This window comes from Stegostoma tigrinum, chromosome 2 (genome assembly GCF_030684315.1).
Source record: "Stegostoma tigrinum isolate sSteTig4 chromosome 2, sSteTig4.hap1, whole genome shotgun sequence".
Classification (NCBI taxonomy): Eukaryota; Metazoa; Chordata; class Chondrichthyes; order Orectolobiformes; family Stegostomatidae; genus Stegostoma; species Stegostoma tigrinum.
In genome coordinates, this window is record NC_081355.1 from 82,633,223 (window position 1) to 82,658,603 (window position 25,381).

A 25,381-nucleotide genomic window follows, 5' to 3' on the forward strand; every position below is an offset into this window, starting at 1 on the left:
TTTGGAAGATATAATATTATGTGTCTATGATGTTGCAGTTTGTGAAGTCTGCATAAATGACCTGACCAGTTACATCTCGTTCATTTTTCTCTTTTAATTTATCCCTTTACAGTGTCTGTTTGTCTGGCTTTGTGTGAGTGGAGGAGGAAGCTAGCATCAAAGAAGATTAGATTTAAATCATAGATATTTATTAGATTACCTTGTGGTTTAACTTTGCTCTGCTACGGTTAATTAAAAAATTAATGAAATTTCTGTTCAAGTTATAAACCTGGCCTCTGGCATTAGCCCTCATCCCTGAGAACATTCTCATAATTTTCTTTCTGCATTCAACTTTATACCCTTCCTAAAGAGTGACATTTAGAACTGGATGTAATGCTCCAGTTGAGGCCACACAGGTGTTTTATGCAAGATTAACATAACCTCTAACTTAGAGTCATAGAGATGTGCAGCATGGAAACAGACCTCTCAATACAACATGTTCATGCTGATCAGTCATCCTAAATAAACCTAGTCTCGTTTACCAGCATTTGGCCCATATCCCTCAAACCCTTCCTTCTCATGTACCCATCCAGATGCCTTTTAAAGATTGTAATTGTACCAACGTCCATCACTTCCTCTGGCAGCTTGTTCCATACATGTGCCACCCTCTGAGTGAAAATGTTACCCCTCAGGTTCCTTTTAAATCTTTCCCCTCTCACCTTAAACCTATGCCCTCTGGTTGTGGATGCCCTATTCTGGGAAAAATACCTTCTCTATTTACCCTATCCATGCCTGTCATGATTTTGTAAACCTCTAAAGGTCACCCCTCAGCCTCCGATATTCCAGCGAAACTAGCCCCAGCCTATTCAGCCTCCCCCTATAGCTCAAACCCTCCAACCCTGGCAACATCCTTGTAAATGTTCTCTGAACCCTTTCAAGTTTCATATCATCCTTCCAATAGCAGGGAGATCAGAAATGAATGCAGGATTCCAAAAGTGGCCTAACCAATGTCCCAAATCCTCTGCTCAGTGCACTGACCAGTAAAGGCAAATATAACAAACACCTTCTTCACTATAGACAACAAAATGTGAGGCTGGGTGAACACAGCAGGCCAAGCAGCATCTCAGGAGCACAAAAGCTGACGTTTCGGGCCTAGGCCCTTCATCAGAGAGGGGGATGGGGTGAGGGTTCTGGAATAAATAGGGAGAGAGGGGGAGGCGGACCGAAGATGGAGAGAAAAGAAGATAGGTGGAGAGAGTATAGATGGGGAGGCAGGGAGGGGATAGGTCAGTCCAGGGAAGACGGACAGGTCAAGGAGGTGGGATGAGGTTAGTAGGTAGATGGGGATGTGGCTTGGGGTGGGAGGAAGGGATGGGTGAGAGGAAGAACAGGTTAGGGAGGCAGAGACAGGTTGGACTGGTTTTGGGATGCAGTGGGTGGAGGGGAAGAGCTGGGCTGGTTGTGTGGTGCAGTGGGGGGAGGGGACGAACTGGGCTGGTTTAGGGATGCAGTTGGGGAAGGGGAGATTTTGAAACTGGTGAAGTCCACATTGATACCATTAGGCTGCAGAGTTCCCAGGCGGAATATGAGTTGCTGTTCCTGCAACCTTCGGGTGGCATCATTGTGGCACTGCAGGAGGCCCATGATGGACATGTCATCTAAAGAATGGGAGGGGGAGTGGAAATGGTTTGCGACTGGGAGGTGCAGTAGTTTGTTGCGAACTGAGCGGAGGTGTTCTGCAAAGCGGTCTCCAAGCCTCCGCTTGGTTTCCCCAATGTAGAGGATGCCACACCGGGTACAGTGGATGCAGTATACCACATTGGCAGATGTGCAGGTGAACCTCTGCTTAATGTGGAATGTCATCTTGGGGCCTGGGATGGGGGTGAGGGGGGAGGTGTGGGGGCAAGTGTAGCATTTCCTGCGGTTGCAGGGGAAGGTGCCGGGTGTGGTGGGGTTGGAGGGCAGTGTGGAGCGAACAAGGGAGTCACGGAGAGAGTGGTCTCTCCGGAAAGCAGATGGGGTGGGGATGGAAAAATGTCTTGGGTGGTGGGGTCGGATTGTAGATGGCGGAAGTGTCGGAGGAGCCTGCTGTGTTCACCCAGCCTCACATTTTGTTGTCTTGGATTCTCCAGCATCTGCAGTTCCTATTATCTCTGATACCTTCTTCACTATCTTATGTACCTGTGATTCCATTTTCAAGGAACTACGAACCTGAACTCCAAGGTCTCTGTTCAGCAACACTCCCCAGATCTTACCACTAAGTGTATAAGTCCTGCTCTGATTTGCCTTTCTAAAATGCAGCACCTCACATTCTTCCTTTGCTGTCATACTCTGTGTCCTGATTAATGAAACCTAGGCCACTATATGCTTTATTAATTGATCTGTTAACCTGTTCTGCTTTCTTGAATGATTTATCCACAGATACACCCAACTCCCTCTAATACTTTTTAGAAATCTTCCTTTATCTAGTCTTTGTTGTTCCTCACAAAAAGAATCACTTTGCAGATTTCTAGTTTAAATTTCACCTGCCACTTCTCCCATTTTATGTATTTGTCTGTGTCCTTTCGAAGTCTGAAGGTATTGCCTTCAGAGTTCACAGTGATCCCAAGATGCGTATCTTCTTTAATGCTTGAAATTGTGCTCTGACCATGAAAACCAGGGTTGTTCAAATCAGGAGGTGCGAGGGTCCCAACACTGACTTCTGGGGAACTCCACCACAAATGTTCCTCCCATTGGAGAAACATCCATTAATTACTTATGTCTCTTTCCTGTCTCTGAACCAATTTCACCTCCATAGTACTGTCGCTTTTATTCTTGAACAGTAACGTTACTCAAATCTAAGCATTGCACCTCTTCCAAATTAAACAAGAGCTTAGGGGTCAACAGTTCCCTGATGCATTCCCCATGGTGGTGCTTTAACCAATCTGAGTTGTCCACCAATCAACACCCTTATTCCACGATGAAAAGTTGTAGCTTCCTTTGAAATTTGACATCTTTGCCTCTGTCCTGATGAGTGTAAGATAAAAAGCTTATGTGGCATATATGTCTCTTCAGCAATATATGTCACAGAGGCTTTGAAAATAATTTTGTTGATGAAATTTACTGCTGGATTCAAGAAAATCTTGATCTGTTTAATGAACCCAAAAATCAAAGCTATCTGAAGCTGGAAATTTGTGCACAATTGCTGGAAATTTCCCTTGGGATTGTGTTGCAAAAGATTAGGGGTATGTCCAGATCAATTATATGAACGACTTAAAGCAGGTTTTTTGTGATTTGCTTGGTGTTCCTGCTGATCTTCTGTAAAAGTTCCCATCAGAGAAATGTTGCTTTTGCAAGTAGAGTATTAATATTCATAGTATTACATCATTATTTTTAACTTACTTGTTTATTGCTATTTTACACAGAAACCATGCCAAAGTGAACGTGACATTCCAGCAAACTCCTTCACCCAATTTTTACTTTGGAATTGACAAGGAGGGAAAATTGTCAGAATTGGGTTGGTTCCTCTATCCAACATTTAATTTCATTGTCTGGCAAGCTCAATGGTAAGGAACTGCTAAATAATGAACAGGCATTCCTTTCATAATTTTAGTTGGAGTCTTAAAGGAAATATTGTAGTTTAGGAAGTAACTATATTCTAATTTATTTTTGACTCAAATTTACATTTTCAATCCATATTTAATTTTGCCTCCACCAAATAAGTCTGTCAATTTCAGGAAGCCTAGGAAGCAGAACCATCAGAAAAGAAAATAATATTTTAATAAAGTTTAGACTAGCTTTCTTCTTTCAATTTTAATGAATGATTGATTATTTTTTCCATTTGAGAAGGCAATTCATTCTTTTGTTGCCCTTGAATATTCCATAAAATTTAAATAGGAAGGAATATGGTAGTGACATCCTGAGATTATTAGCAAAATTAAAAATGCACAAAATCTAGTGAAGTGGGATGTAGATGGCAGTGAGTAGGGACAAAGAGAATATACTGTATTTCACAGGATTGTAATTAGGAATAGCAGAAAGTTACACAGAAAGATTTAGACTCATGAAACCAATACATTCTTAATGAATGGGCAAAACTAGCAGATGAAATTCAATGTCTGGAATTGTGAGGTCGCTTTGGATTTTGGGGACTTGGAGCCATGGAGAACTGTATGAAGCTTCTAAAGATTGCAGGTGAAACCTAATTTTAAGTGAAGGGAAGATTGGATATGTACAGAAGTTGGACAAATGACAAATGTACGATTTTCCTGGAACTGATATGCATGCTGTACAGTAAGCTATGTACTTTGATCACGGAGAGTGTGCAAGCTGGTTGATTAGCACAGGTTTCTATGTTGGGCAGCAGAAGAGTACTAGTTAAGACCAGAGGAGCAATAACCAGCATATGGCTAATTTGTAAGACATAGGTTTTGGAATAGTCATGTGTTTAGCAAGGGATTTGGGAGATTACAGTCTATCTTGCCAGACTTTGTGCAGCAAACTGTATATTCCATTACAAAAAGGAAGGTAAAAACAAATGCAAAATGATTATCTATATTTGCCTGCCCAATATTTTCTCTCTGAAATTATGCAGGTTGAGGAATTCACAATACATTTCTGTTCAGGTGACTAATTAAAATTAACCCACTCTGTGGATGTAAAGAAAACCACTGTTAGCTTCAGGTGGATGTTTTTGCAACTTGCTCAGAAGACCAAGATGGAGTTTTAATGGGTATTAATATCAGATCATTTTCATCGACCTTCCTGGTTACACTTGGTGAATAGTTTCAAACTGCGTCTGTTGTTTCCGCATGGAGAAAGGGAAAAATGAATAAAATCACCTCTCATGTTTTCCCTGTATCATGGCTTAAACTATATTTCCAAGCAATGCAAATGCTTTATGACTAAATAGGTATTTAAATTCGCTGATCCCCTGCATGGTTGTCATTGACACTGAAAGTTCCAAATGTAGTCTGGTGATAAAATGGTGGTCATCTTCCAAGATTCGACAGACTCTTGAACATTCCCTATAGATTGCAGGGTAGCTAAGATAACTGTGCTATTTTAAAAAGATGAGGGAGAAAGAAAACTGGGAATTAGACACCAGTCAGCTTGATGTTGGTAGTGAAGAAAATGCTAGAGTCCATTATAAAAGATTTAATAGCAGGGCACTTAGAAAATATTAGCAGGATTAGATAGAGTCAGCATGGATTTACAAAGAGAAACCAGGCTTGACAAATCTACTGGAATTCTTCAGGAATATAATCAGCGGAGGTGATGAGGGGGAGCCAGTGAAAGTATTTAACTGGACTTGCAGAAGGCTTTTGACAAAATTCCACATCAGAGAATGGCATGTAAAATTAAGGCATATGGGATTGGAGTTAATAGAGATGGATAGAAAACACGATTGTAGACAGGAAACAAAGAGTAGTAATAAATGGGTCATTTTCCAAGTATCAACTAGTGACTAGTGGGGTACTGCAAGGATCAGTGTTAGGACCTCAGCTACTCACAAGGTTATATCAATGATTTAGATGAAAGAACTAAATGTAATATCCTAAAATTTGTAGATGACACAAAACTAGGTGCAAGTGTGAGCTATGAGGAAGACGCAGAAACATTTTAGTGTGATTTGGATAAGCTGAGTGATTGGGCAAAGGTATGGTAGAAACAAAAAAAAATAGAAATTCTTGGAAAAGCTCAGCAGATCTGGCAGCATCTGTGGAAAGAAATCGAAGTTAGTGCTTAAGGTTGAGTGACCCTTCCTCAGAACTGATGGTCGGTAGGAAAATGTCGGTTTGTATGGAGAAGGTAGGGTCGGGGGAGGGATGAGGAGTAAATGATAGCTGGAGATAGAGAACAGAGAGAGAGAAGAGCAGATACAAAAACAGAAATTGCTGGAAAAGCTCAACAGGTCCGGCAACATAAAACATAGAACATAGAACATAGAACATTACAGCTCAGTACAAGACCTTCGGCCCTTGATGTTATGCCAACCTGTGAAACCAATCTAAAGCCCATCTAACCTACACTATTTAATTATCATCCATATGTTTATCCAATGACCACGCCCTTACTACTCCCTGAGTAAAGAACCTACCCCTGACATCTGTCCTATATCTATCACCCCTCAATTTAAAGCAATGTCGCCTTGTGCCAGCCATCACCGTCCGAGGAAAAGGGCTCTCACTGTCCACCCTATCTAATCCTCTGATCATCTTGTATGTCTCTATTAAGTAGCCTCTTAACCTTTTTCTCTCTAACGAAAACAGCCTCAAGTCCCTCAGCCTTTCCTCATAAGACCTTCTCTCCATACCAGGCAATATCCTGGTAAATCTCTTCTGCACCCTTCCCAATGCTTCCACATCCTCCCTATAATGTGGCGACCAGAACTGTACGTAATACTCCAAGTGTGGCCGCACCAGAGTTTTGTACAGCTGCAACATGACCTCATGGCTCCAAAGCTCAATCCCTCTACCAATAACACCTAACACACCGTATGCCTTCTTAACAACCCTATCAACCTGGGTGGCAACTTTCAGGGATCTATGTACATGGACACCGAGATTTCTCTGCCCATCCACACTACCAAGAATCTTACCATTAGCCCAGTACTCCGTATTCCTGTTACTCCTTCCAAAGTGGATCACTTCATACTTTTCCACATTAAACACCATTTGCCACCTCTCAGCCCAGCTCTAAAGCTTATCTATGTCCCTCAGTAACCTGCAACATTATTCTGCACTATCCATAACTCCACCGACTTTAGTGTCATCCACAGATTTACTAGCCCATCCTTCTACGCCCACATCCAGGTCATTTATAAAAATGATAAACAGCAGTGGCCCAGAACAGATCCTTGCGGTACACCACTAGTAACAGAACTCCAGGATGAACATTTCCCATCAACCACCGCCCCCAGCCTTCATGCAGCTAGCCAATTTCTGATCCAAAAACATCAGTGGAGCATCTCAGCATTTTGAGGAAGGGTCACTGAATCCGAAACATTAACTCTGATTTTTCCTCACAGATGTTGCCAGACCTGCTGAGCTTTTCAGCAACTTCTGTTTTGTTCCTGATTTACAGCATCTGCAGTTCTTTCAGTTTCTATTGAGAAGAGCAGATAGACAGATAAAGGAGTGGATACCGATCTGCATAGGAGGGGAATAGCTGTTAATAGGAACTGTTAGTGGCTACCAATGAGTTGTGTTTAATGGCAGGTGGAGATTGATTTAAACAGTACAAGATAACATACAGTCCTTTCTGCTGTTACATGTGTTTTGTCAATGTGAATTGGCTGTAATGCGATTGATGAATATGTGAATTTTCACATACATGTGTTGGCTATTACGCAATTCTATCCGCAATACACGTGCTTTATTGTGAAGTGATTTTTGAGAACTTCTCTGTAATTTTCATTATTTTTTTGCAAATTTTGCTGTGTTACCCATAAATATGGAAGGAAGAGGTAACAAGAATGTTTACAAGAAGTGTCCTGGTGATAAAATTGTGGATGTTGAACATAAAAGCAAGGCTACAACACTTCAAGAGAAGTTAGGTATTACAAAGCGTTTTGAACTTAATGAAAGAACATGTGATAAAGAAGTCTGTTATGCATCATTAGAGACGAAGCTGAAAAAATTAAAGCAAACTGTATTGCTGGAATAAGCCTGAGTGCTAGCAAACCTGTGAGACCATGGCCAAAGGAGCTTGGGGAGATGGAATGGCTTCTAGGTGTGTGGATGGAAGATCAAACAAAAACATGACCTGGGACCAGCTTTCCCACCATAAAGAAGAAAACCGTACCAATTTATAAAGACCTAAAGAAAAATGCTGAAAATCTTGCTGATGTGCCTGCCTTTAGTGCTAGTAGTGGCTGATTTGCTGGTTTTAAGAACCGCTATGCTTTTCATAACAGAAGGAAATGTGGTGAAGCTGCCAGTGCAGATAAGGAACGTTTGATGACATTTTCTCCCATTGTGAAAAAAATTGATTGAGGAAGAAGGCTACAACTTAAAGCAAATCTTCAATGTGAATGAGACGGGATTATACTGGAAGGAAATGCCATCAAGAACCTACACTTCTAAGAATGAAGCACATGCTCCAGGCTTTAAGGTTGCGCTGTGTTGCTGGGTGCCAGTGCTAGTGGAGACTTCAAACTTAAGCCTGTGGTGGTGTACTCAGCCAAAGCACAGGTCTTAAAAGGTCACCTTAAGTCTACTCTAGGTGTCTACTTTAGGTCAAGCAAAAGTGATTGGATGAAGGGGAAATTTTTTTTTCTGACATTATTGTTGATGTTTTCAAAGATGTTTTTAGAAGTTATTGCAAGGGAAAAAATGGATTTCAGGATTCTCCTTATCCTAGATATTGCGCCAAGACATGCTCCTGCCACTGGTGAGCTTTCTGAAAACGTCAAAGTGCTATTTCTATCTGCAAACAATACCTTTCTCCTTCAACCCATGGACGAGGGTGCAAAAGCAGCTTGTAAAGCTTATTATTTAAGGCAGACATTTAAGAGACTGATTGCAGCTACTGAGAGGGATAATTAGAACAATATTCTTCAATTTTGGAAGAGCTTTAATTTCAAGAATACTATTAACATTATTGTGGAGGCCTGGGATGATGTCAGTTAGGACTGCTTGCATGCAGTTTAGCAGAAGCTTTTCCCAGATTTTATTCATGATTTTAAAGGCTTTGAACTGTCAGAGGAGCCCCCAAGAATAAAGAACATTGTGTTGCTGTTACTGTTGCTGTTGCAAAGCAAGTTGGGTTTGAAGAAGTGGAAAGTGAGGATGTTGAAGAGCTGCATGAGTCCCATTGTGAAGACCTCTCTACAGCTACAACAACTAGTTGCTGAGGGGGAAATGGAAGCTAGGGATGAAGAAGATGAAGTCCAGGATGTAGCACCACGAAAGCTTTCCACTTCTCTTTTGTTTTCTATGCTGAGGGAAGTTGAGAAGCAGTTGCACTGTTAGAGGACAATGATTACAACGCTGAATGCAGCAGGATAGCAGTACGTGAAATAGGTTTTATTTGGCACCTTAAGAATAGATTCTTTATGAAAGAATAAAAATGGAAAAAATGCAAAAACTAGATGTCCTTTTTAAACCAACCTCCACAAAACAGTTAAAAGACATTGAACCACACCCAACCACTTCTGGATTAATTATTTTTCATCCTAGCCCAGCAACCACAACTGCAACTGAAGGCGGTGATGATAATGATGATGATGACCCTCAGCCCCTGCCTTAACAGCTCAGCAACCTCAAAACCACTCTCTTCCCCATCAAGTTTGCTTCAAATGTTTTCAAGATAAAGTGTCACATATACTGTATTATTTCATTATTTAAATAAATAGCATTTATTTAAACTGTGCTGTCCTTTGTGTTAGGCTATCTATGATATTTATTTCGATTTTGAGTAATATTTTTGGCGGTCTGCCCAACGCCGTGTTATTTTTATTGCGCAATTTTCTATAGCATGAAGTCACACAAGAGTGAAACTATCATGTTATTATCAGAAATAACTGTATGCCCAATCATGCCAGCAGAATTTAGTAATTTTTTGTTTTTTTTCAAAGGTTTATTTATACGAGAAACTTGAATGCAAAGCTTCAGAAATCAGCTACCATAATAAATGTGTTCAATGACACTGTAATGCAGGGGGGAAAAGGAGCAGTAGCAACTGTGAGACTCCCAGAAGGTAATATTATTTATCTTTTCTATAGCTATTTTTCTATGTTGCTAATTACAGAAATACTTTCACTGACAACAGATACACTAAATTTTAAGTAATATTCGTTTTGTTATCTAGTAGACTAATAACATTTCAGGATTAATTTTATGACTTTCTACTTCTCGTCGGGACAAGTTAGCTAATACAAAGACATGTCTTCCTGTATAAATAGGCCCTTCAGTGAGTGTAAGCAGTCAGTTACTATTTTCTCTGTCCTACCCTAGATATCTTTAAATAGTTCTATCACCTAATTTCATAAATTCCTCTTTTCTAATGAAAACATTCCTGGTTTTTCTACTGGTATTATCTTATATACCATGCCATCTTAGGAGATATGTCTGCTGCCCTGTCCTAAATGTGCTTCCAGTAAAACAAGTGAGTCCATAAAAGCTGAGATAACACGGTGTGAAGCTGGATGAACACAGCAGGCCAAGCAGCATCAGAGCAGCAGGAGAGCTTGATGTTTCGGGTTGGGACCCTTCTCGCTGCGACGTTTGAAATACACACTCGCTACAGTGCGCCAGCATCTCAAAATGCTCCAATCGAGCCGACCCCAACTCAGAGCCTCCCTCTTTCAGACTTGCAAAGGACTTCTCCTGTTTTTTATCCTTCATAAGATCCACAGCCAAAATCCTGAAGCAGTCCATAAAATCTGTTATCCTGTTCCTTGGGTGAATCGTAGTCTATCTTCCTTACTTAAGACATCAATAAGATTTAAGATAATAACACTTTACATGATATAAAATATCTTTCTTTAAACAATTATCAATCATGGGCAGCATGATCAGAATTAGTTAGCACTGTTGCCTCACAGCACCAGGGACCTGGGTTTGATTCCAGCCTTGGATGACTGTCTCATTGGCGTTTGCATGTTCTCCCCATGTCTGTGTGGGGTTTCCGCCGGGTTCCCAGGTTTCCTCCCAAAGTCCAAAGATTTGGTGGGTTGGCCATGTTAAATTGTATTTAGTGCCCAGGGATGTGCAGGCTAGCTGGGTAGCCATTGTAAATGCAGGGTTTTATGCTGGGCCTGGGAAGGAAGTTCTTCAGGTGGTTGGTGCTTGATGGACTGAATTGCCTCTTCCCAAATTGTAGGGAATGTATGAATCTTGGCATGTAAAAATGTGGGCATGATTTTAAAAAAATTCATTTGTGTGGTTATTAAAAAAATTAGTTAATATAATGTTGTAAGGATATCAGGTACTTGGGTAAATATGCAATGTAGTTGACTGAATAAATACATATATTTTAGTTTCGTATAGATCTGTATTGGTATCACATCTGGAAAATTGATAGTTATCTGGAATGTCCTGATTATAAAAGGACATTATTTGATGGAAAAGAATGACATGGATGATTCCAGCAGTTTAGGCTCAACACGTTTTCCTCGAACACACAATGTTAATATGATGGGAAGGCATGAGTCATTGAGATTAAAGTACAGAAAAAGACCTTTGATGTTTATGTACTACATCAGCTTTCTGGCATTGTACTTTATGTCCCCTTTTAGTCCTTTCTCCCTCATATGCTATGTGGCTCCCCGTTAAATACATCTATGTTATTTGCCTGAACCGCTCTTTATGGTGAAGCATTTCATATTTCATTATTTTTTGGGTAAAGAGGTTTCTTCTGTTCTAATTATTGGATTTATCAGTGCCTTTAGCTTTAATCAAGCAGAAATATTTTCTCATAATGTACCCTATCAAATCCTTTTATAATCTTAAAGACCACGGTCCGTATCCACCTTCTCTTTTCTAGAGACACAGAGCTCCAACTGTTCAATTCTTGTTGATACAAATACTTGCTCAGTTCTGCGTCATCCTTGAAAGTGTGCCATTTTCTTCAGCGTCTTAAAATGATTAAGTCATCTAATCAAGGTCCTCCACAAGTTTATAATGACTTAAACTGTGTTCCACAGAAGAGTCATGTTGGACTCCAAAATATTGGGTGGAATTCAATCGATATCTGAGCAACGTGGTCTGTGGTGACATTTGTGGCCAAATTGGGCAAGGCGTTGAGCAAAGTCGATCTTGACAGCTTGTTGCAACTTTTATGGTGTTTGCTAAGTAGTGAAGCAAATTTCTCACAGCGAGTTGCTGATTAAGGAAAATTATAGCTTGTTAAATGCATTATTACCACTTCAATTTATGTCAGTAATATTTAGCTTCCTATTTTACCAAAAGCACCAAACAAGGTGATTATTGAGAATTTGCAGTATGAAATGGGTACCCGACAGGCTCAGTTCACTGCTGGCTGCAAGTATTCTCCAAACAGTGCTGTGGCAATTAGCACTGACATACAACCAGGCAGCTTGCCTTGCTGGTCAGCATTCTTCAGTTAAGGGGATTTGCTGAGTCAGTGGTATAGGAAATTGGGGGGCATGAGAGCAAATGAAGGGAGATGCTGCAAGCAGTAGTGAGAGTGGCAGAGCATGAAGTGTTGTTGGTAAGTGTGTGCAGTAGCAGAGATGGAATTAGTCTGAGGTAGAAGAGAGGTGCGAGGCACCTACCCTGGCAGAATGGAGAGAGTAATTCACCTTCTTAAGGTACTGTACCCCTGCATGGTGGAGATGGCACTGACCAGGGTGGCAAACATGAACCAGGCTACCTGGGTCTGGTGGGCTGAACTCCTTTGCCTTTTCCCCACTCCCTCGACCAGAAGCTCCATGTTGGAGAATTACATTACCTTCTTCCCCTTCTTTGACATTTTCAGATTCCATCTTAAAAACTTGCTGTATTTATTCAATATTTTTCAATCTAATCCATCTAGAAATAAGCATTGGTATTTTGTTTTCTTTATTTAACGTACTTAATTAAAATATGTCACTCTGTTTACATTTTCTTGTCACTCTGTTCAAATCTTTATTTATAATTCTGCTTGTTCCTACATGTCACTATGTCTCTTACTATTCAAGTTTCCTTAGTGTTCCTTTCTAAATACATCACCTCACGTTCCTCTGTCTTCAAATTGCTTTGCCAATTAAAAATACATGCTATAAGTCCATTAACATCTTGTATTTTATCACGTGCTTCATTTGTGTTAAGTATGCTCGAGTTTAGTATTGGTTTCTGATTCCTAAGCCAAATCATTATTATGAATTACAAGCAGCAATGGTCCCAATACTGATCCCTGTGAAATAACACTTCCCACTTTTTGGCAACCTCAGCAGCTGTTTTTAACCATTACTCTCTGTTTTCTGTTTTATAGCGAAATTGCTGTCCATTCTGCTGCCGTCCCCTGAATCTATATATTCTGAATTTAGACATGCATCTACTTGTGTTACTTTTGAAAGCATTTTGAAAGCCCAAACATGTTATGTCTTCTACGCTACCCTTCTCTGCTCTTTCTCTTGCTTCTTCCAATGACTTGCTAAGGTTGGTAACAAATGACATTCCTTTTGAAACTTCTATTAAATGTTTAGTTTTTAGATGCTTTTCTACTCCAGTATCTATCCTATCACTGATGTTAAGCTGGAGATAATGGGAACTGCAGATGCTGGAGAATCCCAGGTAGCAAAGTGTGAAGCTGGATGAACACAGCAGGCCAAGCCAGATGATGAAGGGTCTAGGCCCGAAACGTCAGCTTTTGTGCTCCTGAGATGCTGCTTGGCCTGCTGTGTTCATCCAGCTTCACACTTTGTTATCACTGATGTTAAGCTAACTGGCCCATTGTTTCCTGGAATTATTCTGTACCCTCTTTGTAAAATTTAGGAAACAGTCAGAACTTCAACGTGCTAAAAAGCATAGATAATGGAAATGAAATTAAACCATTTACACAAGTATACGAGTTCAAAGTGTATCTTTCTTCAAATGTGTTACAAATTGGAAAATTGTCTGCTAAAGAGGCATGGCTGTGTGAAATGATCATGTCAGTCTTCTGCTTTGAAAGAAGTGCTAAGAAACCAAGTGCACTTTTCACTTGGAAAATTAAGTGGCGTTTAAGTCTGTTGTAGCATCACTTATAATATTTATTTTTAAAATGACTTTTAGAAGTATTTAGTGAGGAGATAGATTGATAAAACTCAAAATCAAACTGAATCCTAGGGGTTATAAATGGATATTAAGAAATATCTTTTAGTGGGAGTTTCCTGATCATCCACTATACTTTTTCCAGGTCACATTTTCAACTCAACACTCCAAGTCAAAATATGGGAAAATATAAACATGAAGAAGGGCCTGTAAATTAAGATATTTCTCAATAGAACAATGATGTTCATGTGGCAATACAGTAGAATTTAAAGGTAGGAAAGTTTGAGGAGAGGATGGATAAATTAAGGAATCAAGACCTGGATATAAGATTAAACATAAGAATTTTAGATCAGAATTGAACAGAACAATTTGCTTTCTCTATTCAATATTTAAGGAGATACATTTTTCAGAGAAGTTATAGTTTTCAATAGGCTCATTATACTGCCACTTAGCAAGGTGAAGGGTATAATTAAACTGAAATGGCTTTATTGACAGTAACCACATTACACAGCAGCAAAATTGGTCTGTGAGTAATGTCCATGGAGAATTTAATACTGACATTGAATTCTCTATTGTAAAATGTAACGGCTGTCATTAGTAACATGGCTAATTGACCATTGTGTTATTTGCTAGATGTTATAAAGTGTCAGCTTCCTGACAATTACCCCTTAGCACAATCAGCCCCAAATTGCGTCACTTTATGTCCTTTGCAGTCTTCGTACTTGCTCTAGAGGTTGTATTTAAATTAATAGTTTATATTTGGCTTGCTGCCACTTAAGCTATTAACTGGAATTGCTGAAGGTAACGACTCAGGCAGAATAATGCTGCCAAGAAAACGCTGCTCTTGTGTAAGATGTTATATCTAGAACTTGTGCAACAATGCATCCAGCAACGGTAAGATATAGTGGACTGTTTATCAAGAGAGTTGGATTGACCTGAACACGAGTGTCAAAATACACATTTGTGATATTTTTAAAATTGTATTTTTTCTTGGAATGCAGACATTTCTGGCAAGGCTATTGTATGTTGCCCATTTCTAGTTGTTGCTGAACTGAGGGTCTTGCTGTTACGTTTCAGAGGGTGGCTAAGAGTTAAAGATATCTCTTTGGATCTGGAGTCACGTATCAGCCTGACCAAGCAGGAATGGCAGATTTTTTTGCTGAGAGGACATGAGTGAACCGGGCCATTTTTTTACAGAAATTGTCAAATGTTTTCATGGTCACCATTACCAAGACTACTAATTCCAGGATTATTACATCCCATTATTTTACATCCCATTAACTGTCATGGTGGAATTTGAACCCAGAACATTAGACTTGGTTTCTGAATTGATAGTCTAATGTGTTACCACTATCTCTTCCCAATTGCCTGCTCAAATGTTTTGTTACTAATCCGAGCACATTTCCAAATATCAGCTATGTTTGGCCCTTTATTAATGAGATCCTGCTTATGTTCCTACCTGTACTCAAGATCATTGAGTAGGTTATTGCAAGGCTTAGACTCCTGCAACTCACTGTAAACAGGAGGAGGGCAGCCTATAATGAACATGACAAAGTCTGCTGGTGAGGAAGTGTGCATTGATCCTCGGCCATTGTTTACACTCACAGGGTTTGAACAATTTTTAAATGCCTTCAGTGGTCATAGCAACAATGAACTTGATAAAATAATGAATGATGTCTCTTTGTATGCTGATATTAAAGTCGTTTTGATGGAAAATGTGACGTGATGTAATTCAATTATTGTCACCTTATGTGAATATGTCCTTTGGATAGATGCTTTTGTCATTTGACATCGCCTTTGTTGGAGGACATAACTTGTTGAAGTCATTGGACTAGTCATCAAGAAGCCAGTTGTTTGTCATTTTGTTTAATTTTTCACCTCCAGCTAAAGATTATCTGCACCATAAAGTCTAATCCATGCATCACAATATCTGTCACACCTTCACACACTACTGGACAATGTAGTCACCTGAGACACACAATAATGCAATTGATTGTATTGTATTTTTTTCCTAAAATGATCATTGTTAATGTTCACTTTAATTTCTGTGAATAGTGTGGACTTGTAACTGTGGTAAATTGTGAAATATCAATCTATAATTAATAATAAGCTGACCCTATCCGCTAAATCATTTTAGATTTGCTTTTATGACAAGAATAGGACTTGAATTTGCACTGGCAATCTTAGCATCTAGTTCCCCAAGCTAAAGTATTCAAACTGGTTTTCAGGGGTAGGATCAACCGTGCTCTCAAGAAATAACAGAACATGCTTGAAAGGCTGAATGGCCTACTCCTGTTATTTCTCACTTTTATATGTTCAAAATACTAACATTACCTTACCAGTGATTTTGCATGTGGGAAGTCCCAGTCCCACTCCTGGTCTCTGAAACAGATCAGTGAATATTTTGATGCATTCTAAATGGAATATTAACTCTGTTGGACATTTCTGCACCTTTTACTCGGTAAGATTATTCTAATGAATAGAAAGAAATCATATGAAAAGATTTATAGTCATAAATTAGCTGAAATAGCTCACCGATAGTGAAATAAATAGTATTTCATATGTAGTTACTGCATAAATCTTCCATCAAATACTTCTTTATAGGATTCAGTATATTTTACTTCTGTTGAGTTTGTTAATAAAATGATTTGTTAAATCACTTGTTTCTGAGTCAGATTCACAAAGTTGAGAATGGTGGTTAATAATAGCGATAAGACCGAAATTCTGCAACAGTAGGTGGCTGATGGTAGGATAGCATCTCTATGGAATAGGTTAGTGTTTGGCCCAAGAGCTGATAATAACATTTTGTAGATTATATCTACAACCATTTGCAAAGTTGATGAGTGAAGGCCCTAAGCCCAACCATACTCAGCTGCTTCATCAATGGATTTCCTTTATCATAACATCAGAAGTAGGAATGGTCACTGATGATTTCACAGTATTCAGCATCATTCACAATTCCTCAGATATTGAAGCAATTCATGGCTGAAGGCAGCAAGAACTGGAAAATATCCAGGCTTGACAACTAACATTTTTAAAAAACTTTATGAATTTGTGGGATGTGGGCATCATTGGCTAGTCAGTAATTGTTGCCTGCCCTTAGTACGGGAGGCAGTGGCCTATTGGTATTATTGCTGGGCTATTTAATCTAGAGACCCAGTGAACGTTCTGGGGACCAGATTCGAACCCTACTACGGCAGATAGTGAAATTTGAATTCAATAAAAATCCAGAATTTAGAGTCTAATGCTGACCAGGAATCCATTGCTAATTGTCAGGAAAAATCCATCTAGTTCACGAATGCCCTTTAGGGAAGGGAACTGCTAGCCTCACCTGGTCTGGCCAATATGTGACTCCAGACCCACAGCAATGTGGTTGATTCCTAACTGCCCTCTTGGCAATTAGGGGTTGACAATAAATGCTGCCTTGCCAGTGATGCCCTCATCCCATGAATGCATAAAAACCAAGTTGCCCTTGAGAAGGTGGTTGACCCACAATTCCATTAGGGATAGAACTCCAGGATTTTGACTTGGTGGCAGTAAAGGAATAGCAATATATTTCCAAGTCAAGATACTGAGTAGCTTTGAGGGGAACTTGAAGATGGTGCCCTTGACTTTCTAGATGGAAGTGATTGTGGATTTGGAAGGTGTCTGAGGATCTTTTGGTGAATTTATGTAGTGCATCTTGTAGATAGCATACATCGCTGCTACTCAGCAGTAGTGGTGGAGGTAGTGGATGCTTGTGAATGTAGTGCCAATCAAATGGGCTGCTATGACCTGGATGGTGTCAAGCTTCTGGAGTGTTGTTGAGATTGCACTCTTCCATGCAAGTGGGGTGTATTCCGTCACGCTCGTGACTTGTGCCTTGTAAATGGTTGACAGGCCCTGGGGAGTCATGGTACACACCCCGGTATTCCTAGCCTCTGACCTGCTGTTTGGCCACAGTGTTTCTGTGGTGAGTGAGTCCAGTTGAGTTTCTAATCAATGATGACCCCCATCAATGATGTTGACAGTGGGAGATTCTGTGATGGTAAAACCATTGAATGTCAACATGCAGTGGTTAGATTGTCTCTTATTGGTGATGATCATAACCTGGCATTTGTGTGACATGAATATTGCTCACCACTTGTCAGCACAAGCCTGGATATTGCCCACACCTTGTTGCATGTGGGCACAGACTGCTTCAGTATCTGAGGAGTCGTGAATGGTGCTAAACATTGTGCAATCATCGGTGAACATACTCACTTCTGATCTTACGATGGAGGGAAAGCCATTGATGAAGCAGCTGAAGATGATTTGGCGTAGGACATGACCCCAAGGACCTCCTGCAGAGATGTTCTGGAGCTGAGATGACTGACCTCCAGCAACCGTGACCATCTTCCTGTGTGTCAGGTATGATTCTAATCACCGGAGAGTTTGACCCCAGATTTCCATTGATTCCAGTTAGCCAGAACTCCTTTATGCCACACCTGGTCAAGTGTAGCCTTGACTTCAAGGGTTGTCACTCGCACCTCATCTCTGGAATTCAGCCCTTTTTTTCTATGTTTGGACCAAGGCTGTAATGGGGTCAGAAGCTGAGTAGTCCTGATGGAACCCAAACTGTGCATCGCTGAGCAGGTTATTGCTGAGCAGTTGCTGCTTGATGGTACTATTGATAACAACTTCTATCACTTCACTAATGATCAAGAGTAGATTGATGGGGTGATAATCGACCAAGTTGAATTTGTTCTTTTTTTTATCATACAGGGCACACTTGGGCAATTTTCCACACTGGCACTACAGAAATGCCGGACAATGATGATCTTCAATGAAAGATAATCTAACCGCTGTTCCTTGACATTTAATGGCATAACCACCACTGAAACCCCACAATTAACATCCTGAGGTTACCATTGACCAGAAGCTGAACCACATTAACCATGTAAATACTGTAGGTCATAAGCTCAGAATGCTTCAACGTAATTCACCTCCTGACTCCTCAAAGCCGTGCACCATCTACAATGTTGGAGTGATCATAGAATTCCTACCATGTGGAAGCAGGCCATTTGGCCCATTGAGTCCACACTGATTCTCTGAAGAGCATCTGACCCAGATGCTCCCACCACCCCCACAAATCCCTATAATGTTGCATTCCCCATGGCGATTCAGCTACACATTCCTGGACACTACAGGCCATTTAACATGGACAATCCACTAACCTGCACATCTTTGAATTGTGAGAGGAAACCAGAGCACCCAAAGGAAACCCACGCAGGCATATAGAGAATGTGCAGACTCCACACAGACAGTCACCCGAGGGTGGAAACAAACCTGGGTCCCTGGCTCTATAAGGCAGCAGTGCTAACCACTGAGTCACCATGCCTTGATAGAATCCTCTCAAATTGCTTGGGTACATGCAATTCCACAGTACTCAAGCAGCTTGACATGATCTCGGACAAAGTAACTCACTTGATTGGCACAACATCCACAGGCATCCAATTCTTCCACCACTGACACTCAGTGGCAATAGTGTATACAATCTACAAGATGCACTGCAGGCATTCAACAAGATTCCTTAAACAGCAGCGCCCAAGCTTATGACCACTACTATCTCAAAGGATAAGTGCAGCAGATACATGGGAACACCACCACCACGAAGTTCTCTCAAGCAACTCAGAATCTAGGCTGGAAATATATTGCCATTTTCTGTGTTGCTGGGTCAAAATCTTGGAACTCCCTCTCTAACAGCATTATGGGTTGTTACCTAGATGAAATGGACTGCAGTATTTCAGGAAGGCAGCTCATCACTGCCTTCTCAAGGGCTTCTGGGAATGGGCAATAAATGCTGGTCCAGCCAGCCACACCTACAAGCTGAAAGTGAATAAAACAAAAAGCCCCTCTCCCCAACCTCAACTGGTGAGCCTGGAATATGAGGCAGATTGAGCCATAGAATAGAACACTATGAGTTTTGTTTTCCAGAGGCTGGTTTTCCAACAGTAAGAAGTTGCTACGTGATCAGTGACTCTCAGAAAGCTTTGAAAGGCTAAGTACCACTGTTTAGCATTTATTGCTGAATTATAGTTTTGCTTTCTTATCCATTCACGCCACCTGGATGTCACTGATATGACTAGTATTTAATGCCCATCCATTACAATGAATGGTATATTTTCCTCATTGGCATATTGTCCTTGTATTCCAAAAACAAACTGCTACAGTTTAAGGGCAGTACAGTGGCTCAGTGGTTAGCACTGCTGCCTCACAGCACCAGGGACCTGGGTTCAATTCCATCCTCGGGCAACTGTCTATGTGGAGTTTGCACGTTCTCCCCGTGTCTGCGTGGGTTTCCTCCCACAGTTCAAAGATATGCAGGCTGGGTGGATTGGCCATGCTAGATTGCCTGTAGTGTTCAGGGATTCAGAGGTTAGGAGGGTTATAGTAGGTTTGGGTCTGGATGGGATGCTTTGAGGTTCAATGTGGACTTTTTGGGCCAAAGGGTCTGTTTCCAGGGTGCAGGGATTCTATGAATCTATAATTCTACAAACATGCAATTATGTAACACTGTAAAGAGTGAAAACAGCTGATTCATCGAGTCTTCCTTTCAGTCATGCTACAACTAGTCAGTAGAATCCTAATGCTGCCTACTCACCAGTAGCCATGTAATCTCCTAAGAAAGGCAGGAGCACAGGCTTTGTTTTTTTAGAAAACATTCTTCACCAGCCCAGAAAGTGATTAAACCAAGAGTTCTGGAAGAAACCAGTAAAGACAAGATTCAGGATTCCCAACTTCCAGATTGCGTTAGTTTATGAAATTACTGCAAAGAGGCCAGTATCCCATCACCAAGTCATCCCCCCCATCATCCCCCCCCATCATCCCCCCCCATCATCCCCCCCATCCTCCCCCCAACCCCCCATCCCCCCCTCATATGTCAGTCCCACCATCCCCAGAACCAGGCTGGTAAACCTTTACTGCACTCCCTCGAGAGCAACAGCATCCTTCCTCAGAAAAGGAGACCAAAACTGCACACCATATTCAAGGTGTGGCCTCTTCAAGGCTGTGTATAACTGCAGCAACACATTTCTGCTCCTGGTGTGACTAATTTGCTGTTCCTCATCCTACATTATTTATCTAATTCAAATAATCACATCTACATATACAAAGTCTATGTTCTGTATCTTTTAATGCAAAATTAATTCTGAGATTAAAGCTTTGTTTGGATAAAAGGATCTAGCGTCTGAGTCTAAAGTGATAACTACCCATTAGTTTTACGCTGGGTTTTAGCCAATTTACCTTTTCCAGGACCACAACATCTTCCAATGAGAGACCATACATTGAATTATCTTAATTCCACATTCTTATGCTTTAGTTTGTTCCTTTTGTTGAGCTGTTGTAGATTATGCAGGACTGCCTTCTTACAATCACCCCACGCTTGATATAAAATGGCATGCCTTAAGCTATGTAACCATTTTGATTTTATGGCATGTGGCTAATTACCTTACCAAAATTACCTTATTTGTTTCTTGTATATACTATCTGCACTCGTCATTAACAAGCATAGTATTTACTATAGGCTAATCCACCAGAATTTGTGACTGGCTAAAAATGCTGAGTATAACTAGATGCTGCAATAAATTTCATCTCCATCAATTCGGTTTGTTTTGCGTTCTGAGTTTTTGTCAATAAGTAACTCTATTGAAGAATAAGAAAATTGAAGTGGATATTGGACAAAGCCAAACAAGGGGAATAAATCAGACCAGGTAAGAGGCTAATTTGAAGGGTTTCAATGATATCGTAGACTGAAGCACAGTTATTGGTATGAGGAAATGAATGGTTATTTTGTAGCATGTTTGTAAAGCAGAATACTGCAGTGTAGGACTTGTATAGGTAGGCACAGCAGTTTAGAATAATACAAGTTGCTGATGGCTTATATGTTTCTACTAATGATGGTTTGCACTATATGATTTTGAATGATGTTGGATTTAACATTGTATATCAACTAACTATGCTTTCAGAAGTGTCATTTGTTTTTTTGGAGATTAATGGCTAACGTGAAACCCATTAATTGCTCTGAGGAGAATAATTATGGCTTGATTTATCAGAATATTATAACAGAGTGATAATTTATTTTCTTTGCAGATGTGTAAAGCTTTGTGACTGATGTTATAAATGGAGAAACATCTGCTTTGGGTCTGCACAGATAATAATTGCTGTTTAAGAAGGATGACAGATCATCATAAATACATGCATTAAATGTACTTTGTTTTTGATTGATTATTGTTTGATTATGTTTAAGAGCTGCAGAAAAACAAGTTAATAAGGAAGAAAAAGCTTAGACTGTATCTGTTGAACACAATAATAAAAATGTAAGATTCCAACAGGAGCAATTCTGATTGCATCCTAAATTATTGTGGCTCGCTTCAAAACAGGGTGTGCCTAAAGCAGATGGTTCAAAGCTTCCTATAAGATGGCCTTTGGGCCTCATTTAAACACAATTGGCAAATTGCCAGCCCTGCTATCCTTCTGGAGACAACTGTCAACTAGGTGGCTTGAGATCCACAAGACTACTTCTTCATGCAGCAAGGTCCAAATTCTTTCCCATATCTTAGCTACCTACTTGGATATAAGTGGAGGATTTTGAATTGTCAGTCTCTGTAAACTGAACTCATAGATTAAGACAACAGTGTGCAATGAAAAGGAGGTGTTTCTTCAACCATTTGGTTGTGCAAAACCTCCAAATCATTCTTTACATTATAGCACAGGATATACCAACATTTCAACTCCATTTCCTGTACTTTGTCTTGTGTCCTATAATAATCTTTAAGTTGTACCATTTGTAACCTTGTTATGCTGAAACTTTTACCTTAATTCCCTTTGTATTTATTTACTTTATTTAGAATTGACAAAATCATTTTTCTGTATTAGAGCAGTTTGCACTTTCATGTTTGCCTGTCAGAGATATTTTTGATGCATTGAAACTACTTGCATAAGTGAGAAGATCAGCAAGTTGAAGCTTAAATATGTGTGTGATTCTAACAAATGATATTGAAGTTAGCTGTTTCTGATTTCTTTAGATCTATTTTCATATGGCCACCTGGAACTCGATGCTTCATTGTCATGTCCTGGAACAAAAGATGAAACTTGTGCCCATTGGGATCACACAGTTCAGCTTTATGTATGCTGTATACACGGCAGCTTGTACTGCAATCTTGAACTTGGAAGATGGATTACACCATTCCGTAGGTAAGCCAGTATCTAATGTATGAATAACATTAGCATCGTACGCAGTACCAGAATCACAGCAATGAGCACACAAGGAGCCATCTGGTCTACCACAGTGAAGTCAGTGCTTAAATTCAGCTGTTTACTTTCTATTCACTTCGACATATCCAGTTGAGTTCCTTATTTTGAAATGCTTCCCCACTTTCTTTCAGGGGCGAGAGAGAGAGGACGATGGGGGCAAGAGAGAGCATCGGAATAGGGGTCATGATCTGGAGTTTGTCTCTTCTTTTCCTTTTCTTTTTTCCTATTTTTCTCTCTTTAAATGTTTCTTTTCTCTCTATGCCTTTATTTACCTTGGCTTGAGTTTGGGCAGCATTGGCAGCAGTGAGAGCCCAGGATGGACCTCGAACGAGCCCACTGTGGACCTTGAGTGGTCCAGCGCACACCTCGATCAAGCCCAGCATGGAGGAGAGCAGGCCCAGCACAATTGAACCCATACTTACTTTTCTGCGGCGAGCTCAGGACCTGGCATTGGAATTGGCAGCTGCTACATCAGTGGAGGCGACTTCAGTGAGGAAGGCCCAGCAGCTTAAGATGGCACCTGAGGATCGGCGACTTCAGCCTTGTTGGATCCAACATTGGCGGTAGTGAAGTAGTGGTAGAGTGTCATCATAGCAACATTGAGGTGGGCCCAGTGGTGAGAGTTGGCAATCTGATGTTGGTTGGTCCAATGCAGGCTGTGGCAAGGCAAACATGGAGGAGTATCGGCCCAGTAGCAAAGATGGCACCTGAAGATCAGCAACCTCGTTGGTTGGGTCCAGTGTACATGGTGGCGAAACAGTGGAGGGGGGATGGTGGAGCAGGTGTCATTGACGGCAATAAACTGGCTTAACACTGATGGACTATCTTTTATTTCCCTTACTCTTAAATTATTCAAAATGGCACCGAATCGTGGGGCCAAATGAAAGCTTTTTGCTCTTATTTTATTGTATTCTTACTGAAAAACACACGTGACCATAAAATCATTCATTCATTCACTCATAGTCTCAGTCTCAATGGCTGCTTGAGGTGAAAAATTTCATGTTCATAATGAGGGGAAAGAAACCTCTAAATTTCCCTTGTAAGTCACCCAGTGATAACTTTAAGCCCGTGTCTCAATATCACAAATTTGTCAGCTTGTGGAAACAAACCTTTACTACTTACTTTCTCAAAACTTGTGATTAGATGTGCCTTTAATTTTCTCTGTTCTGCATAAAAAGAGACTGGTTTTTAAAAGTTGCAAAGTACTGCAGATGCCAAAGATTTGAAGTTAAAACCAGAAAGGTGAATCTCAGCAGGTGTTTACTAACTGTGGACAGTAAAACAGTTCAGTTTCAATTTCAATAATACTCTTCTTTGGAAATAGATAGACATATGGAAAAAACAAATGTTCAAATTCCTTTTCATAACTTTAATTTATTTTTCCTGACATAATTATGATAATTGTTCCCTGTGCCTTTTCTAATATCTTCACTATTGTGAATATTGAAAGCCAAACACCTGAACAGTGTATGTACAAATTTGTGACTGAGGAGTCAGGTGTTTATGTTCTGGAAGCAAGAAGATTTTGCTCTAGCTAAATTTATTATTTCACCATCCAAAGAAACTCAGATTTAAATATTAAATGTAATTTGTTACCAATGCAATTCATGCCTCCGGTTAGACCTCACGCTTAAGATGACAAAAACAGAGTATGTCTGTTAATTATTTGTGGGACGTTGCAGATGCCATAAAAATTGCAAATAAATTTGCCAGCAGCGTGCTGATGAGCTTCTTTTTGTGCCTTTAGATGATGTCAAGACAGGAAGAATAAATTGTGTTTGGAATGTTGGAGATGTTCCAAACAAGCTAGTGATCACTCACTAACAGCAAGAAAGAAAACAGAGGAAACTGCAATATTGCTTCCTGTCATTTGCATGCAGATACATTCATTCTAGAACACATTCTTCTCTGCAGAATGTTGCTTTAATCCAGAAACATTTGCAAGAGCTAGTACCACCAATACTTCTTACATTACAAAGATAAGGTTATGTCAGAGCATTAATGGCCTCTTAAACATAGTATGGTTGAAATATTAGTACTTAGCAAGGAATCTTATAAGTATTTTTTCATTGTAAAAGGTAAATATCAAAACACGTCAAGTGCTCGGGGAATTGAAAAAGGAAAGCCGTAAGATCAGACTGGAGATCTCAGAAAATAGACATTAACCATTTAGGACTCTCAAACGACCATAAAATGTAGGAGCAGAAGTAGACTATTCAATCCATCAGTTCAATGAGATCAAGACTAATTTGTTCATCCTCAACTTCACTTTCCAGCATTTTATCTATATGCCTCAATTCCCCTTCTGATTAAGTATCTGTCTATTTCAACCTTGATTCTGCTGCATGTTGACTTTTGTACACCCACAGTGTACCAATCTTCTGTCTCTCTTGTAGCAAAAGATAAGCATGGCCTTGTTACTGTGGTCTAAAATATTACAGTTGGATTGT

The 25,381-nt window shown here is 40.1% G+C and overlaps 1 protein-coding gene across 2 annotated transcripts in view; it reads left to right on the forward strand.

The window, feature by feature from the left end:
• Positions 1 to 25,381, forward strand: part of si:dkey-256h2.1 (uncharacterized protein LOC337520 homolog) — a 205,749-nt gene that overhangs the window by 72,504 nt on the left and 107,864 nt on the right. For both annotated transcript variants that reach the window (XR_009447272.1, XM_048522441.2), the window contains exons 5-7: positions 3,384 to 3,524; positions 9,539 to 9,660; positions 22,703 to 22,871. Coding sequence is in view for 1 of the 2 variants with exons in the window: in XM_048522441.2 (XP_048378398.2) it covers positions 3,384 to 3,524; positions 9,539 to 9,660; positions 22,703 to 22,871 (432 nt within the window). In the remaining variant the exon portion in view is untranslated. The remainder of the gene's footprint in view (positions 1 to 3,383; positions 3,525 to 9,538; positions 9,661 to 22,702; positions 22,872 to 25,381) is intronic.